Source organism: Chlorocebus sabaeus, chromosome 5 (assembly GCF_047675955.1).
Source record: "Chlorocebus sabaeus isolate Y175 chromosome 5, mChlSab1.0.hap1, whole genome shotgun sequence".
In the NCBI taxonomy this organism is placed as follows: Eukaryota; Metazoa; Chordata; class Mammalia; order Primates; family Cercopithecidae; genus Chlorocebus; species Chlorocebus sabaeus.
In genome coordinates, this window is record NC_132908.1 from 47,983,887 (window position 1) to 48,001,092 (window position 17,206).

The 17,206-nt window shown below is 45.8% G+C and overlaps 1 protein-coding gene across 1 annotated transcript; it reads right to left on the bottom strand.

Moving 5' to 3' along the window:
* Positions 1-2,085: 2,085 nt before the first annotated feature.
* On the bottom strand, positions 2,086-16,709 carry SALL1 (spalt like transcription factor 1). Its single transcript, XM_007993015.3, has 3 exons — positions 16,525-16,709; positions 4,090-7,538; positions 2,086-2,961 (listed from the first exon to the last, which is right to left on the bottom strand). The coding sequence occupies exons 1-3, from the start codon at positions 16,598-16,600 to the stop codon at positions 2,521-2,523; spliced, it is 3,966 nt and encodes a 1,321-aa protein (XP_007991206.3). The 5' UTR covers positions 16,601-16,709; the 3' UTR covers positions 2,086-2,520.
* Positions 16,710-17,206: the final 497 nt, after the last annotated feature.

Here is a 17,206-nt window from a genome sequence, read left to right on the forward strand (position 1 = left end):
CCGGATCACTTCCCTCTGATGTCCCCAGGCCCTGTCCCTGGGCGCAAAGGGCGCGCAGCCCGGGGCAGCCCCTCCTCGCCAAGCCCAGCGATGGGAAGGTGTGAACGTCGTCTGTGCAACGGAAACAGCTCCATCTGGCCGGCGCAGAACTAGAGCTTCTGGCTGGAACTCCGGCCTTCAATCCGTGTCCCCACTCTTGGGGAAAAATGGTCACTCCTGGAGCAGAGGGGACGAGACAGGAGAGGGGAGACCGAGAAATCTGCCCCTCTAAATGTTCGGGTGCGGAGCCTTCGGGGTGATTCTCAGCATCACTCACGACGTCGCGCAACCCCCTTCCCTCACCCCCCGCCTCCCTCTCTGTCTTTGGGGGCTCCTATCCCCTCCCCTGAACTCTCACGGCCCAGGTCAGCGCCCACCTTCCGGAACGCCGGACTTGGACCTGGAGGCCAAGCATGGGTTGAGGGCGACCCCTCGGCACAGAGGTCTAACGACAGGGTCGGGGGAGTGCGGCCCCGAGTGGGCCGCGCCCTGGTGGAAACTTCTGCAGGAAGTGGCCTGACGCTTTCTACCTTACCTGGGCACAACCGCCAGATGCGCGGTTCACAGCGTTAAACAATTTTTTAAAAAAATTAAAAAAAAAAAAAAAAAATTCGGCGACCCCTTTGGACACAACTTTCCCTTCAGTTGTTTGCTCACCTCAAAATAGCGCTCAGGAGGAAGAAAGCCTGTGCCCCCCTCCACCCCAGAACAACCAGGAGAGGGGAAGAATCCATCTGAATTTGCATGATGAAATATTCCAGCTGACTCTACATAACCTTTCTAATAGACTTTTTCTTTCAAATATGCATGTGCGTTTAAATGCCTAAAAGACCAATCAAATAAAGAACATGTTGACCTCTCTGGGTCGAGGCCCAGTTTGAGTCAGATTATATAACCCAGCGGCATCAGGAACTCCCCAGCAATGTGGCTCTCAGCTGCCTGAAAAAACGTGACTGCTTTAAGTGAAATAAAACCAGAATAGTAAAAGTGAAATCTAAATCGGCATAAATATTTTGCTTAAAAGAAACTTACCTGTTGGGATAAAACCTCCAACATCTTTTTATGTCATTTCGTTGTTTCGTTTTTCTTGGGGGTGGGGCGGGTAGTGGAGTCTATAAAATCCATTCCTAAATAAGTCATGGATACTGGGAAAATATCTAGGGCCTCCAAATTTCAAAATAAAAGAAAACGCAGGCCCATGCAAAGCCATTTCTGTTATGCCTTTTACAATTCCTCATTTAAAGAGGGATACACACTCACATACACAATTGACTGCTGCCTGGGGAAATGTTAAAATGCATTTGGGGCCTGGCTAAATGGAAATGCACTCTAAAAACACAGACACAGTATTCTGTTTTATCTGTTGCAAAAAAAAAATGTATTTGATTACTTGAGTAAAATTACAGTATCTCTGTTGTTAGTAAGTATTAAATGTTAAAGAAATTGGACCCCCCCTTTCCTTTCAACTTTCCAAGAAAGTGCATGTAACAGTCCAATTTTTTTCTTCCATACCTAATACAAAATAAACAAACACTATACCTGCTCTCTTGATCAAGAAGCATTTGCTCTTGTAAGGAACATATGTACATTTGAATGAAAGTGATATTTCTTATTGTATATACAAGAGCATCTACATTTTCTCCACTGAAGGTTGTTCAAGATGCTATACTTAGCAGCATTGTGAAATTCCAGCACACATTTTCTATCGTGAATATACCTACAAGGCAAAATGTTACGTCTCAGTTTCAACTACCAAAACAACACTTGTTTTCTTTTTCTCTAAAGAATTCTGCGTGCTTATTACTGTACAGAAACTTATTAACATTGAAGACGACTCAAGTAAAAAGCACGACACAAATAGCAGTTCAAAATGGAAATGGTTAAATCTACAAAAAAAAAAAGGTTGAATTTTAGAATAAAAATCAAAAAACCAAACCTTTCAAAGACCCACACTGTTCAGTCTGTACTTTAAGTCTTTTCCTTAAATCTGTTTTGAAAGATTAGACAATGTGTTTGCTGATAAAATTTTCCAGCAGGATCAAAGTGTACATGTATATACAGACTTTATTAGAGATCTAATGCATCACTGAGGCATTGCATCAACACCAGATTCATATTAAACTGGATATAGAAAATAAGTTAATGCCAGATTACAACTGCCTAGCAGGGCAACTTGCAATTGCCATAAATGTTACAGCAAGTTTACAGCACTCTAGTCAATTAGTATTTAGTCCAAAATACAGAAGACCAAAGTTAACGCTTGCATTCTGTTTGCAAAGCAAGGTTATATCACTAATAAATAAGCTTTCTTAGAACTCTAAAGTTGAACAAGGTACAAAAGAATGTCTTCATAATGTTGTAGTTCATAGATCTGGGGAACATGAAGGAAGGGGCGGGATGGGGGGGAGGGCAAGGAGTAGGAGGCCACCACAGGTCGCGTTCTGAACAGGAATGAATGCTATGTCTCCAGCCCGAGCTGCTTTAACTCGTGACGATCTCCTTGCTGTCCTCCACAAAGCGGGTGAAGCGGAAGTTGGTTCCGTTCTCACTGCTTGCCATTTTCTCCAGGCCGGCCAGGGGAGCATTGGGCTCTGAGTTCTGGAGCCTCTCCAGGTTTCCTGTCAGCCCACTAATAGGTGAGCTGTTCCCACTGCCGAGGCTTCCAGGAATTGGAGGGATGCCACCATTCTGAATGACGGAGATCTCGTTGGCCTTCATCGCCAGCCCGTTGGAGAGCGCTGCTGCATACTGATTCCAGAAGCTGGAAGGATCCCCACTTCCTGATCTTGCCGCCAAATCCTTCTGGAACATTTCTGGGAACTTGACGGGATTGCCTCCTAGAAATGTCATGGGGCCATCCACAGACAGCCGCCGACCCCGTCGTGCAGGGGTGCTATTCCACATGTGAGTGCCCATGTGTACCTGAGATATGGGGAGGGCAGGCAGACAGAGAGAGAAGGGGGGGGGGAAAGAGGAGGGGGAGAGAAGCTTAATAGTTGAATCTGTCTCAACTCATATCCCAAATGTCCACAAAGCAAGTGGCCTAAATGCCTATTCTCATCATGTGACAGACAGTGAAGGCAACAGGAACCATGCATTCCTCCTGTCTAGTAATAATGTGCTCACTCTCTGCAGCCCTGGGCTGTCTCCCCTCTTCCTGGGAAAGGATGCCTTCCTTACTCTTTTTTTATTACCCATATTTAGCTTATAATGGCCTCAAGCAAGCCAGGCAGTGGCGGAGAGCTCCTTTCAGGGTTAGAATTGTTATGTCCACTCTCATTGCAATGGTAAGTATTGTATCTGACACCCTTTACCCTATAAATGTCCTTTTCAGATGGGAAGAAGGTATCCCTCTCTGACTGGCCATTGGAGGGCCTGCGTGTGGAGAGAAAAGCCAGAAAGTAATTATTCATCTCACAGTACTGGAAGCAATCTCCAGAGAAATACTCTGTCAACACAAAAATGTACATACTAAGAGCACTCAACTGTTGCTCTAGAACTTAAGCATATTTGCTTTATTTCCAACACATATCAGTAGGAAATGCTGTATAATCAATTATCGTAATGCCCATTAGCAGAGCAGTGACGTTATTGTTTTTAGACAAACAAACCATGCTGGACTGCGTAGTTATGAAAAATAGATGCAAACGCCGAGAGCCCTAATTATTAAGTGATACGGTCAGCACACAGGCCACATGGAGGTCTTTAATCAATATCCCATGGCAACGCCAGGCTGTCTTCCTTGGTAGGTAAAGCAATTCATTTGGTGCACTTAGCAAGACAACACAGAGGCCGCTCCTTCGCTTAGGTACCAAATTATTCAATGTGCACTGACATTCAGTGAGCTGCAGCTTGCCCTTGTCCCTGCCACGATCCTGACCCTCCCAGGCACCCTCGTTTCTCCCCCATCAACCATGTGCAGCAGGTTCCCTTGCAAGAGCTCTCTCCCTGAATATCTGGGCTGATGACTCTGGGGGCATGCACTATAGATAATCAATGGCAGTGGGACAGGGTTGATGGAGTGGGTATGGTGCAGACAGAGCAAGATACCTTAAGATTGCCTTTAGTCGTGAAAGCTCTTCCACAAATAGTGCAAGCAAAGGGTTTCTCTCCAGTGTGAGTTCTCTCGTGAATCTGCAGGGCACTCGACGAGGAAAAGGTTTTGCCACACGTGTTGCAGTAGTGCTGCTTGGGAGTTCTCCTGGGCAGAGCAGGGAGCAGAACTGGAGATGTGGCAGAGGAAGACAGAGGCCCAGACGGGACGTGACTGGTGGGGGTGTCCTTACTGTCCTGAGGAGAAATATGCACGAAGCCGTTGACCTCTGTTTTGATGAGAGATGACAACGAGTTGGCGGGAATCACCGCCGAGTTCTGATTGGGGCCAAGGTTGGAACTGGGCTCAAAGAGCTGGGATGGCAGATCTCGCATCTGATGTGTCAACATGTGCTGCTTCAAATTACCCTTTGTGGAAAAGCCACGATTGCAAACTGTGCAAATAAATGGTCTCTCTTTGGTATGACTTCTATAGTGAATGTCCAAGGCACTCTGACAAGCAAATGTTTTGCCACAAATGTCACAAGCAGTGTTTTTAAATTTACCCCGGTCTCTAAAAGGGAAGAGGATCCCCAACGAATCTTCTTTGATGATTTTCTCTGCGTGACTAGATGTCAAATCCAAAGCCCCACCGTTCACTGGGGTGGGAGACAAACCATTGGCAAACTCACTTGGGACCGCTCTCTGTGGTTTCTCCTCAACGCTGGGTGACTTGTGGAACTCCTGGGTGCTGTTGGACGGGGACAGAGCCTGCATGGAAGAGGTAGACTCTGAGATGGCTGGGCTGCCAGCACTTTGGCTCTCCATGTCACCACCCACTGAGGATGAATCATTGGTCAGGACATCCCCCTCGACCGACCCATTCTCCACTGACTTCAGGCTGGCCTGCAGCTGCTCTGCCAGGCCAGCATTGATCATCTTCATCTGATTTTCCAAAGCAGCGATGCTTGACATCTCGAGGGGCAAAGGCGAAGAGGATAAGCTGTCTTGGGAGGCGTCTGCAGACTTAGGTGTATCGGGGATGCTGCCCTCAGGACAGTCTTCCATGTTGTCATCGGAGAAGTTGTCTAGGTCATCAAAATTTTTCTCATCGAAAGAACCTGTGTCGGACTCCATGGACTCAGGGTAGCTGTCGGGGACTGGGGTGTTGGGGATCTGGCCTCCCATATGCATTCGGATGTGCTGCTGCAGGACCACAGCGTTCGTGAACTTCTTCTGGCAGATGGGGCAGGAATGCTGGACTCTGAGCGGGGGCATAGCACGATGGACACTGTAGTGGGTTTTAAGATTCCCTTTCGTGGTGAAAGCCCGGCCACAGATCTTACACTTAAAGGGCCTCTCCCCAGTGTGTGTCCTGTAGTGCATTTTCAAGGCGCTCTGGCAGCTGAGAACCCGGTGGCAGATGATGCACTCATTGGGGTCAGTGGCCTTCTTGTCAATGTTTTCTACCAGTTGCTGAAGCTTAGACGTCTCTGATGCCTGGGCTGAGTCCAGGAGTCCCCCAAAAGGAAACTTGGCCTTGAACTGCTCAGACATGAGCGGCAACAAAGGGTTAGTGAAAGTGGTGGCACTGCCCACGGGGCCGCAGTCTGCCGCTGGGGAGCTCAGGGCGCTACTGCTCGCCGTTGGGACTGAGTTGGTGACCATGCCACTCTCTTCGCTTTTGCCACCGGAGGGTGGCAGAGTGGACCCTTCGGCTTCCTCTGGGAGCCCACCTAGGTTTCTCGTGGCCGGCTCAGGGCCCCCAGAGTCACTTTTGACTGAGCCTGGGGGGCTGGTGGCAGAATGGCTGATGGGGATGGGGGCTGGCTCTTCTGTCTTGATGAAGGGTATGAGGCTTGGGAGGGTCGGGGGCAACGGCAGGCCGACTGAAGTGGTCAGAGTAGGCAGGACTGGTTTGGTGTCTAGCCAGCTGGTGACTGGCTTCTCTGGAGGGATGGACATGCCGTATGGGATGCCAGTACTCGTGGGGATATTGTCCAAATGCTCAGGCACAGGATAGGGGTTCATCTGGATATGAGGGTATTTCTCTTTGTGGCGCTGAAAGTGGACTTTCAGATTCCCCTTGGTGGAGAACCTGTTCCCGCAGATGTTGCACTTGAACGGCCTCTCTCCGGTATGGGAACGCAAGTGGATCTGCAAGGCACTGTCACTCCCAAAGACCTTCGCGCAGAACCTGCACTTGTGTTTGAAGAATGCCTCATCGGAAGTACTTTTCGCTTCAAAGGCAGTGACATTTGGTGGCTTGCTTTTTCTTTGCTGGGCCAAGGCAGACAAGGAGTTTAAATCCTCTGCAGTTGTTCCGATGTTGGGCAAAGGGCTGGGGAAAACCGAGTTAGCGGGGGCTGGCTGAGGTAGAAGTGGATTAGACGCAGGACTTAATAAACTGCTTATTGCAAAAGCTGGTGAGGACGATGATGAGACCGCTGGGTTGCTGACATGGGAGGCCCCAGCACTTGAAGCCACTTTTTCAGAGGACGGGGTGGTAACTGCCGCTGCCAATATGTTCATACTGGGAGAAGAGCCGCTGTTGGATGGAATGATGGTGTTGCCAGAACTGCTCTGAGGTAGCTGGATTGGGGGTAGCTGTTTCACACCACTAATGCTGGCAGATTGGCTGGCGAGGCTCTGTGCCAATCCAGCTGCTGCTGCCAGCTGCTGAGATAAATGGGAACTTAGCGTGGACAAGGGGTTGGCAGATGTTCGTAAAGTACCTTGAGAAGGACTAGAAGATGTTGGCAAGTCTGCGTTCTGAGAAGCCAACAGCAATATTTGGTGACGAATCTGTTCGATCAATTGCAGCTGGTGGATCTGCTGCTGCTGCAGAGCTAGGAGCTGTTCCATGAGGGCTGGGACGGCCAGCTTGCCCCCAGAGGCCCCGCCGCACCTCGCTTCCTGGGAGAACTGGGCCACCGCCACCTTGGTGCTCTGGAGGTTCTCGATGATGACGTTGCTGTTGATCACGGAGAAGTTGCCCAGTGTTGTCAGGTCCCCGAGTTGAGGTAGAGAGGTTGTGATCGCTGAGGTACCTGTGGAGGAGCCGCTGCTGCTGCTGCTGCTGCTGCTGCTGCTGCTGGGGGCGGTACTGCTGTGGCTGCCGCTGGAAGGGCCGCTGCCGCTTTTGTTAGCAACCGGGGCCTCCACCTCCATGGACTCTTCCCTGTCAAGTCCGTTGTGTTCTGAAAGGTCGCTGCAGTCCGCTTGATCTGTTTTGTTAACTGTGTCACTCATTTGTTCATCAGGATTATCGGGAGGGGGGCTGGGGGAGAAGGTTTCGGGTGGGGAGGCTGGATTTTCATTTACGATTAAAACTAATTGATTTTTAGTACAGTTCTTCTTGTGGAGCAGAAGATCTGATAATTCGAAGAACTCGGCACAGCACCGGCCACAGACGTGGGCATCCTTGCTCTTAGTAGGGCGACTCGGTTGACCCTTTTCTGTGTCTCCTACAAAGGTCAAAAAGGTGCAGGGTTAGTAAAGGGGCCAGGACACACAGTCACCTATGACTTAAAAAAAAAAAAAAAAAAAAAAAAAAAAGGCTAATCAATGGTTTTTTACCTGCAAAACTCAAAACTGTAGCCCCTGAAAACCAATCAATATTACCTAAGAACATCCATAATTAATTTTTAAGGGTATGGAGGAATTCTATCCATCCGGTATCTCAGAGAGTCGTGGCCTTCAGATAATTCATCAAAATACAAAATACTACAAATGGGAAACACTGGTGCACGATGAAATTCCATAGCAAAATATTGATTTCCAATCTTTTATACACCTTATTGTCTACTTGTCCGGAGAGGGTCCACAAACCATTCTGAGGACTTATTAGGCTCTTGAGTTTCTGTCAACCTTATTCATTTTCAACCGACTCAAAGATATCTGTGACAGTTTGTTCTGTCACTAAACTAATTTGTAGTCATTCAGGTTCCAATCAGTTGTTGACAAGGGGGAAAAAAAATGCATATCATCAAGCTGTAGACTGACAACTTGAAAATCACCTCAAGCCCCTACCTCGAACCTGCGCTAAGTCTGATCCGTGACAAACACACTTTAGTCACATCAGTAACAAATCCTCCAGACCGCTCCTCAAAACTCACTTGAACACAAAAGGAACGGCAACACACACAATGAAGAGAAACACAATGATCATAATCCGTTACAAGGCTTGCCTGGCACCTATATATCACTCCCTGGCATGTTTATTTTTAAAATTAAAGATGTAACTCTGGCTACCATTCCACTAATCAAAGAATATATGCCACTATGCTCCGAATGGCAACATTATGCCTCTAAATATTTCATCAAAAGTGCTCTCTATGTCTATAAAATCTGGCACAAGATTTACATTTCTGATTAAACATCAACTTCAAGAAGGATGTGCAGTTGAAAAGTGCTCCCATCTCCTAAGAAATAATTCTTGGTTTAGAGTTTGAAATGCTTTGCAGCTCTCCTTGTCTGAATGCCTTTAAAAACAGTTTGCTCTTAACTGTTAGCAATTGTTTAACAGATTGTCCTGAACCTTTTATTATAAAAATCCCTTTATTTCATGTTTGTTTCCATTGGTTGCTCAGATGTCTTCTCACTAAGATCCATTTGTAAATTAAACAGAAAAATCTCTAACTCCAAGCTAACATCCTATTCAAAGACAGGATGGCTTCCCATTGTTTGCCCAGCATGGGGAACACCAACTTCTGTTGTACAAATGGTGTGTGGTCATCTAAGAAAGCTGTGGAAAAAAAAAAAAAAAAAAACTGTTTAATTCAAGGATTACCTCCCTGCATGCTTTTCTGCAGAACTGAATCAGATAATAGGTAGTTTCCATGACGTCCAAATTGAATCTCCCAGAAAACTTGCATAAAACAAAGTAATTGCAGATATGAATAAATGTAAAATCAAAATGCTGCTTTTTTTTCAGTAAACTTAAAGTCCATTGGAAAGTGTCAGCTGTTTGCCTTTTTGTAGTAAATATTTTTAAAAACTTGACTAGTTTTGCATTCCAGAAAATAAAATTAATACCTAAATACTAACTTCTGGAAATTCCTTAACTCTATTTGCCTTGAGTGATGCCGAAGTTGATTAGAATCCCTGGTGAAGTATGCCAAATATACGCACACTTTATTCACTGGGAGTGTTATTTGAGTAGCTAAGTTATACTTAACAAGCCAGCTTTCCTAATACCCATCTTTTAATCTCCACAAGGGTATAGTGCAAAATGCATTAACACCACCAAACAAATCTTAGTTGTAGCAGAAAATACCAATAATGATTTGGTTTTAATTTAATGTTTAATCATCCTAATTGGCACTGGATTCCTATGCACATGGAAGGTGCTGTTTTAAGCACTTTCTGCTTCTCCTCTTGCCTTAAAATCATATAAACAAAATATTAGATGAAATTTGCTAAAGTTATGTTGCTTAACTTGGGACAAAAATAATGTGACAAAAAATTCTCTTTAAAGCTTCTTATTTTGACAACCAATTTTAAATGATGCATCCATTTCAGATGCTTATTTTAAACTAGGAAATGCAATTCCTAATATATTCAACAGAAATGTTATTTCTTTCTCTTTGCACATTTCCATATGTAATGGTTATGTTTCCATCTACTTTTACAGCCAATTATGAAGGAACAAAAGCTATTCTGTTTGTTCACACATTTTCAACAAAATGCATTAAAACTATTATGTCAGCATGTTCTATTAAGCTCTGCATTCAGTGGAAAATACTTTTCAACCAGCTCACATTTATCAAAACATAAAGCCACTTTAAAACACAGTTTTGCTTGGTCAGCTGGGCTTAGACAAATAATGACAGATTCAGAACTAAATAACTAGCAAGGGAAATCAGAAAACTGACTTCATCAATTGTACACATTACAATGTAGTTGCTTCAAATATTTAGCACATCTGTGCTCACGATTAAAAGAGATTTTAATTCTTTATAACTTGCAAACATCTGATATTCTCATAATAAATAGAGAAAGTAAAAGGCAGGTTACTCTATAGGATTTAGCTGATTATTACTTTCCTGCACTCGAATTCTGCATTTGTGCTGCCTCAAGACTCACTTGAGAATTTTCAAGTTTTTCAACCTGAACCTTTTTATATTTAGGATTGTGCTAACTGGATGGAAAATATAGATGTTTAAAAATAAATGCCTGCCTGCTTTTAAGAGATGTGTTAAAAAGTTACCCATATTTTAGCTTAGGTTTTCACAACATTTTTAATAAGCTGACATTTGATCTCACTGTAGAGTGAACTAATTTAATTTCCTGATGTTTATGAACACCCCCATGCCCCCAAAATACTGGTATCTATTTTGATTTATTTCAAAAGCAGGTGTCGCTACACTGTAATAATTCTTAACTTTAAATCTATCTGCATTCGGAACAAAACTCCAAGGAAACAGTCTTTTATTTAAAAAAAAAAAAAAAAGACAAAACATGAGGACTAGTTGGACTCTTTACCAAAGGGAATATTTTAAGTTGTAGTAAGATACACACGCACACACACATTCTCTCTCTCTCTCTCACACACACACACACACACACACGCACACACATACGAACAGTTCTAATTCATTTTTCTGATTGTCTGCTATCTTGTATCTCTCTCAGTAATCTGTTACACAGGATTGCAACTGGTGACCCCATTATAGTAAATACAGTTGCCTTGTTCCTTGTACTATGGTGAAAATAACATTCCTGTTCCTTTTCTATGGATTTTGCATGCAGATTAATTTTGTAAGCAACCCTAGTCAGATACCAAAATTTAAGAAGCAGTGGTTTTCTAAGTATGTACACACAAACAGATATTTGGAATTTTCTGGGCCTTTTGGTAGGGGGAGGGGAAGAGTGATCTTATACCTCCACCAAATTTATATTAAAATCCTAGATGCTTTAGTTCCTGTTGTACTATTTAGGTACTTGGTGCCTAATTCAAATCTGTCAGTTTTTCATCCTCTGAACCAAACTGCAGAATTGGAAGCAGAAAATTCAAGTGTTCTACCATATCTGTCTACTGAGAAAATAAAAATAAAACTATGCCCCACACAGAAAGGTTTAGCCAGCCAGGAAAGGAAAAAAACAAAACAAAACACAAACACAACCACCTTACTCTACCAGATTTAGTTTTCTTTTTTGGAGCTCTTCAGAAAGACACTTCACTGTACTTCCCATGATGTTAAAATTGCATTTACATTTCTTAATAGAATTGCTCATGACAGTGGTTTTGGAGTCCTTAATTTTAACAGCCTGTTCCTTTTCTTATCACAAACATATTTGATTGATTGGTCTTTTATCTTTTTTTTTTTTTTTTTTCTGCACCAACCTGGGAAAAGTCTGAATCCAAATGTCCAACTTAAGATTCCAAAGAAATTTTAAACACTACGACATATGCTGTGCATATTTTCTGTGATGTCTAAAGTTTCCTCGATGTGATATGCCACTAAATGACAAATTTCCTGGTACCCTCCAAGTTCACTCACTGTTCTGACCGGGATTAGCGTATTCTCTAGTGGAAGAATACAAGTGAAATCTCTGAAAAAATAACATGGACGAGGCATTGCTTTTAAAATAGTGATCCAAGCCCACCTAATGTACACAATAAATGAAAGGGGGAAGTGTCTTTCCCATGGATGAATCAAACTGAACACTAGATGGGGTTCCAGTTGCAAGGGTTTGTTCAAAAACTTCTTTGTGGCTTTCCTATTGCAGTGACGCGTAAAAAAGAGACTCCTTAAGGCAAGCTCTAAACTTTGACTACATAAACATTGGCAAAGGCACAAGAAACTAAATCCCTGTTGTTTGAGGGTAAAACTGAGCTATGGGAACTACCTGTCAATCTTCCCCTTTGGGGGTCTGGCATCTGAGGGTGACAGGGGAATAAGGTTAGGAAAAGAAGTCAAGCTGATAAGGTGAAACTAAAATAAACTACTAACTTCCTGCTAAGTGACTAGCAGGATTCAATTTGGGGGTCACTGGGAAGATACTGAAGGACATATTATGATCTGGACCTTGTCACCTTTGCATGGGAGGAGGCTAGCAAAGGTTAAAACAGCTTGACACATCTAGGTTTTCTAAAGCCTGGCACACAGACTTTTTTCTTTTTTGCGGGGAGGAGTGTTAGTTCTTCGGTTAACTTTCCACCTCTTTCGCCAAACTACTTCAGTTTTAATAATCTAAGAATATTTTTGGAATATTCTGGTGCTATCTGCACCAAGAAGTGTCTCAGAAAAACCTAGCTGAGGTTGCAGAAGGAATTTGTTCTGGTTCCTACACAGAGTTTGGCTTTTGACAATTTCAAAAACTTAACTAGTCTGCCTATTTCTGTCCCAGTAAGATCTCCACCACAAAAATGTGGAGTTCTACCTTCTAAAAGTTTCTGTTGGTAAAGACAACTTGCTACCTCCAAAAGTATAAAGAAAAGAAACAGAGCCCCCAAAGAAGAATCTATACATTGGCACTTGTGCCAATGAACTCTAGGGGAAACTTGATGTAAAATAAACTACAAAACATTCAGTATCACATATTCACTTTCACACATAGTACCCTCATGCCTATCTAGACTTTGCTCGTTTGTGTGTTTGTTTTTTAACATTTTACGAAGTATGTGCGGCCTGAAGCAAATCACAAAAAACCGGTTTGCATTTTCTCATTCAGAATCTTCCATCATGACAAACTTAAAACAGCTCTGATTAAACATGAATTCCTTCCAACTGCCTTATCTTGCAGGTGTTGGTATTTTTTAAAAAAGCAATTAATTATAGTTCTCGCTAACCTTTGGGGCCCAGAGATCAATGTGTTGCTATGAAGCTGCTCAAAATGAGCAAATTACTTTGGTAAATAATAGAATTTCATTATTAATATAAATAAGAGGAATTTTTATGATACTTCATATGATTGTTAGTGTTTTAGCTGCAATTCGTGGTGTTTCATTCTTCCCATATTATCTTTTCCTTGAAAAAACTGAGCACCAAAATACTTTTTAAATAAATGAATGGAGTCTAAATGGGCCATCCATGTAGAAATTACAGGAATCTTAAAAACGCCACCAAAGGAAGAACCCCAACCCGCACACATACAACACACAACTGAAATCCCAATTTATAGTAAAGAACCCACAAATAAAATCATTAGATTCTAATATTCCCTTTCCTCAGAATTATTTACTTGATAAACAATCTTTCCAGTAGCAGTCATATTTCTGCAAGTAATTCAAGACTTGTTGCATATCATTGAGGAGATAAGTCATATTTGCCATAATCTTGGTTTCATAAGAAGCAGAAAAATTACCAAGTTTAGAGTGTTTCTGGCATAGCAGCTGCACACTAAAGTAAAATAAAATACCAGCATCCTGAAATAGACCAAATACTCGGTTTCTTTTTTTTGTTTTGGTTTTTGTGTTTGTTTTTTGTTTGCACTTGCTTCAGATGAAGCTGTCTGTGTGGCTTCTTAGCATGGTCTGGGTTTTCTCTGTAAGCACACACACACTCAAACACACACAGGCAAGACACACAACACAAGCAGCCCTAACTGCTTTCAGCTTTGGGAGCCGCTTCTTCAGGGCTCCTGTAACTTGGGTCTACAAACTTTTCTAGGTCTCACTCTGGGTAGAAGTCATACAATTAGAGGTGCTGGTAAACAAGAAGTGCATGAACTAGATTTAATTTGGTATGTTTCATATTTCCTTTGTCATATTTCAAAGACCATCTCAAGACATAAGAAAAAGTAATCAGAATGTTTGAAAAGGGGCTTGCCATCTAAAAATGTAACAATATTTCTTTACGTAAAAAACAAAACCAAACAGAAAATCCAGCTACTCCTAGAAGTAGGGGTTATATGTGGGGAGAAGAATGAGATTGCTGAACTCACTGCAGAAAAGGTGACTTTTAAAAGGTAACCTTGAGTTATGTCATGAACTTTCAATGCCATTTATCTCAGAACTACTTCCAAATAAAAAGAACTGGAGTATGTTAGGCCCTCCTGTATGTCCAGCGCTGGGGGAGGATTACTTGTGTACTAATATTATTACAACACACTAAATCCTGAAACCCTATTACAAAATCTACCCTCTAGGCAACTTCTCCCAAACTTATTGTTCAACCATGTAAAAACAGTCATAACCTAAAACCATTACTACTGAAGAAAAAGAGGAGGGGGTGGGGAGAGGTGAGGAAAGAAGGCTGGGAGGGGGTGTTTCCTAGGGAGCCCCTAACAGTTTACCGCTTCTTTAGGACAATGTACCAGCTTTTGGGAAGAAAAAAGAAAGGAAGATAAATCAAAAGAAGGAGAGAAAAGAGAAAGAAAGGAAACTTGACGGAGTTAACTAACTTACCTCAAAGTTCAAATAAACTAAACTGAAAAAATTAGTACTAATAAAGAATAATGGTAACAGGTAGTGAACTCCTTTTATACTATTGCTTTATGAGAAGACTTAACTATTAAAAATTCCTGATACAGAAGGCGAAAGGCAAAGATCTAGCACGCATCATTTCTCCTAGAAGGCCGAGACTTTTTTTTTTTTGAAAATGTAGAAAACCAGTACAAACGTACAAAACACACTAGAAAATGTTCTCTTATCTCTAGTTTGCTTTTTTTGTGTACAAACTGTTAACTTGAACAGTTTTCCGGTGCAAAAGGTCTCACCAGAAACTTTAGGAAAGATGGGTGTGGGTGCGGGAAGCAGAAGAAACTAAGCTGAGAAAACCCGGAAAAATACTCGACGCAGCTGCTGCGGCCTTGGGTCATCTCACCTCGATCTACCCCGCGTGCTTGCTTTCGCTTGGGGTAGAAAGCGGGGTTCAGGGGCTCTTTTCAGCAGACTGAGAAATCGCAGAGGCCATGGGTAAGGATTCAAGCTTGAGGAAATACTGGGGGTCAGGAGGAGGGTTATTGTAAAGCATTTTCTTAATTGATTTCAAGTCCCCCCTTTTTTTTTACAGGAACCCCAAGTCAGGACTCCCCTTTCCCGACAGCAGGGGTAAAGGGAGCGGGGGTCCCTTCGCTTCACTGTGCCCCAGCTCTACCGAGAGGCAGGCCTCTGGGAAACGAGCCGGGGACCTGGGGGCCCGGGCGGCCGCAGCTTAGTGGGCTGAGGTGCCGATCAGGGGCACGCTTCGGAGCTCTGTCGGGGCCCAGCTCCTTCCTCCACACCCCAAAATGCCGCCTAGGACGTGGGCATCCCGAGCGGCATCCAGAGCCGCTGAAAACCCGCCGAGGTTGCTCCTTGTCCGTCCTCCCGCAGCGGAGAGGCCAGCATCGAGCCGGGACGACCCGGGGACCCGAGTCCGGGCGCCGCTGCATCGCCTCGGGCGCTAGGCCTGGGAGCTTTGAGGCCGGTACAGTGAAACACCTTTAGGAGCAAGGAGGGATTCCAGGTGTCCTCCTTCTGTACCCCAACTCCCTGCCCGGATATCTTCCACTCTTTGCCAGAGCTCCCACACACAAACTTTGTTCTGGACTTGTTCAGCCCCTTCGGGACCCACAGTTGTCGCCTCCATCGGAGAAAGCGAGTGCCTCTGTTTCAGGGGGGATTCCACTCTGGCTGGTCACCCGCAAACCTGAAAAACTATCCTACGACTTCTTCCCCGACTCCCCTGGAAGTAGGGAGCACCTCGATCCGCAGAGGGCGCATACCGACCGTAAAGATTTTGGGGGGCAGAGGGTGCAATTGTTGGGGGAAGAGATGCGGAGATAAACTTTGCGAGCCAGACCACGACACTTCCCCCGTCCGTTTGCACCGTCTCCGGAACAACTGGCGGCCAGCGGCACTCTCCACCCTGGCCGCGACCCCAGCGGGTCAGGCGCTGGCGCCCCGACACCAGTCCCCATCTTCTTGCAGCTCTGAACCTCCAAAGGCACCCCGCTCTAGCGCGGGCCGAGGGGGAGTGTGCGCGTGGGGCGGGGAGGGGGGTGCAGCGAGCTACCCCACGCTCGGAGTTCAGCCCAGAGCCCGAAGTAAACTTCCTTCCCGCTGGCAGCAGGGCCGGGAGGCGGAGGCCGGGCCGGGGGCCCCGGGGCTCGGCGCGGGGAGCGCCAGGGGCCCCTTGCGGTCCGGCGAGGACGACCTCCACCCGCACCCACGCCTCATGGGGCTCCCGGGTCCCGGCGGTGGCTGGGATCCCCGGAAAAGCCGGGACGGAGAAGCCAGGCCGGCATGCCCGCCCTCCTTCCCCCGGGAGGACCCAACAACTCCGGAAAGATCCTGCCGGGAGATGTGCTCGCTTTCGCCGGGGCAGCGGGGGAAAGCCCAGCAAAGGCATATTGAAAATTAAAAAGAAAAAAAAAAATTACGCCGAGTGGAAGAAGCAATCGGGGCCGCGGCGGCGGCGAGGTAGGGGGCGCGGGGGCCAGCCGCGTGTGCGTGGGTCCGAGTGTGCGTGAATGTGAGTGTGTGTATGTGTGTGTGTCCACGGCGCGGGCCGGAGCACTCACCATCTCGCCGGGGGAGCGAGGCCACTTCGGGGTCGGATTGGAAATGTTGAGGCTTCGCTTGCTTCCTCCGCGACATGCTGGCTCAAACATCAGCTGGGGCAGAATAAAAAATTACTAAAAAAAAATCTTCTCAAAATTACGGAAATCGAGCGGCGGCGGCGGCGGCGGCTCCCCCCGCCCGCCGGCCCGCCCGCCCCCTCCCCGGCTCCCCGGCCCCGGGCGCAGCGCGCATGTGTCCTGCTATAATTATGATTATCAATAATGCATTGCGATTAATCATAGAGGGGCTCTTTGAAAGGCGATTGGCACCGGGCCAGCGCTATTCAAACCCGCTCGCCTTAATCAATTAGTTCGTGATTTGCTGCAGACCCCTGTCTCTCCGCGCGCTGGCCCAATAAGCCGGCCGCGGGGCTGGCTCTGCACGCCGCGCCGCCCGACTCTGGGTTAACCCTCTTTGCGACCGCCGGGGACTCCGCGGCCAGGCCGCCGGGGGCCGGCCTCCTCTCCACTGCGGGCCCGGCGCCCCGGCCGGCGCCCCCCGCTCTCTCTCTCCTCTCCCTCTCCCCTCCCTCCTTCGCCCCCCTATCCCGGGCTGGGCCGACCCAAATTAGCATGCCCTCCCCGGAATTGAGCCGCCCTGGGTGGGGGGTGGGGCCGGGCGGCGGGGGCTGGGGACTCAGGC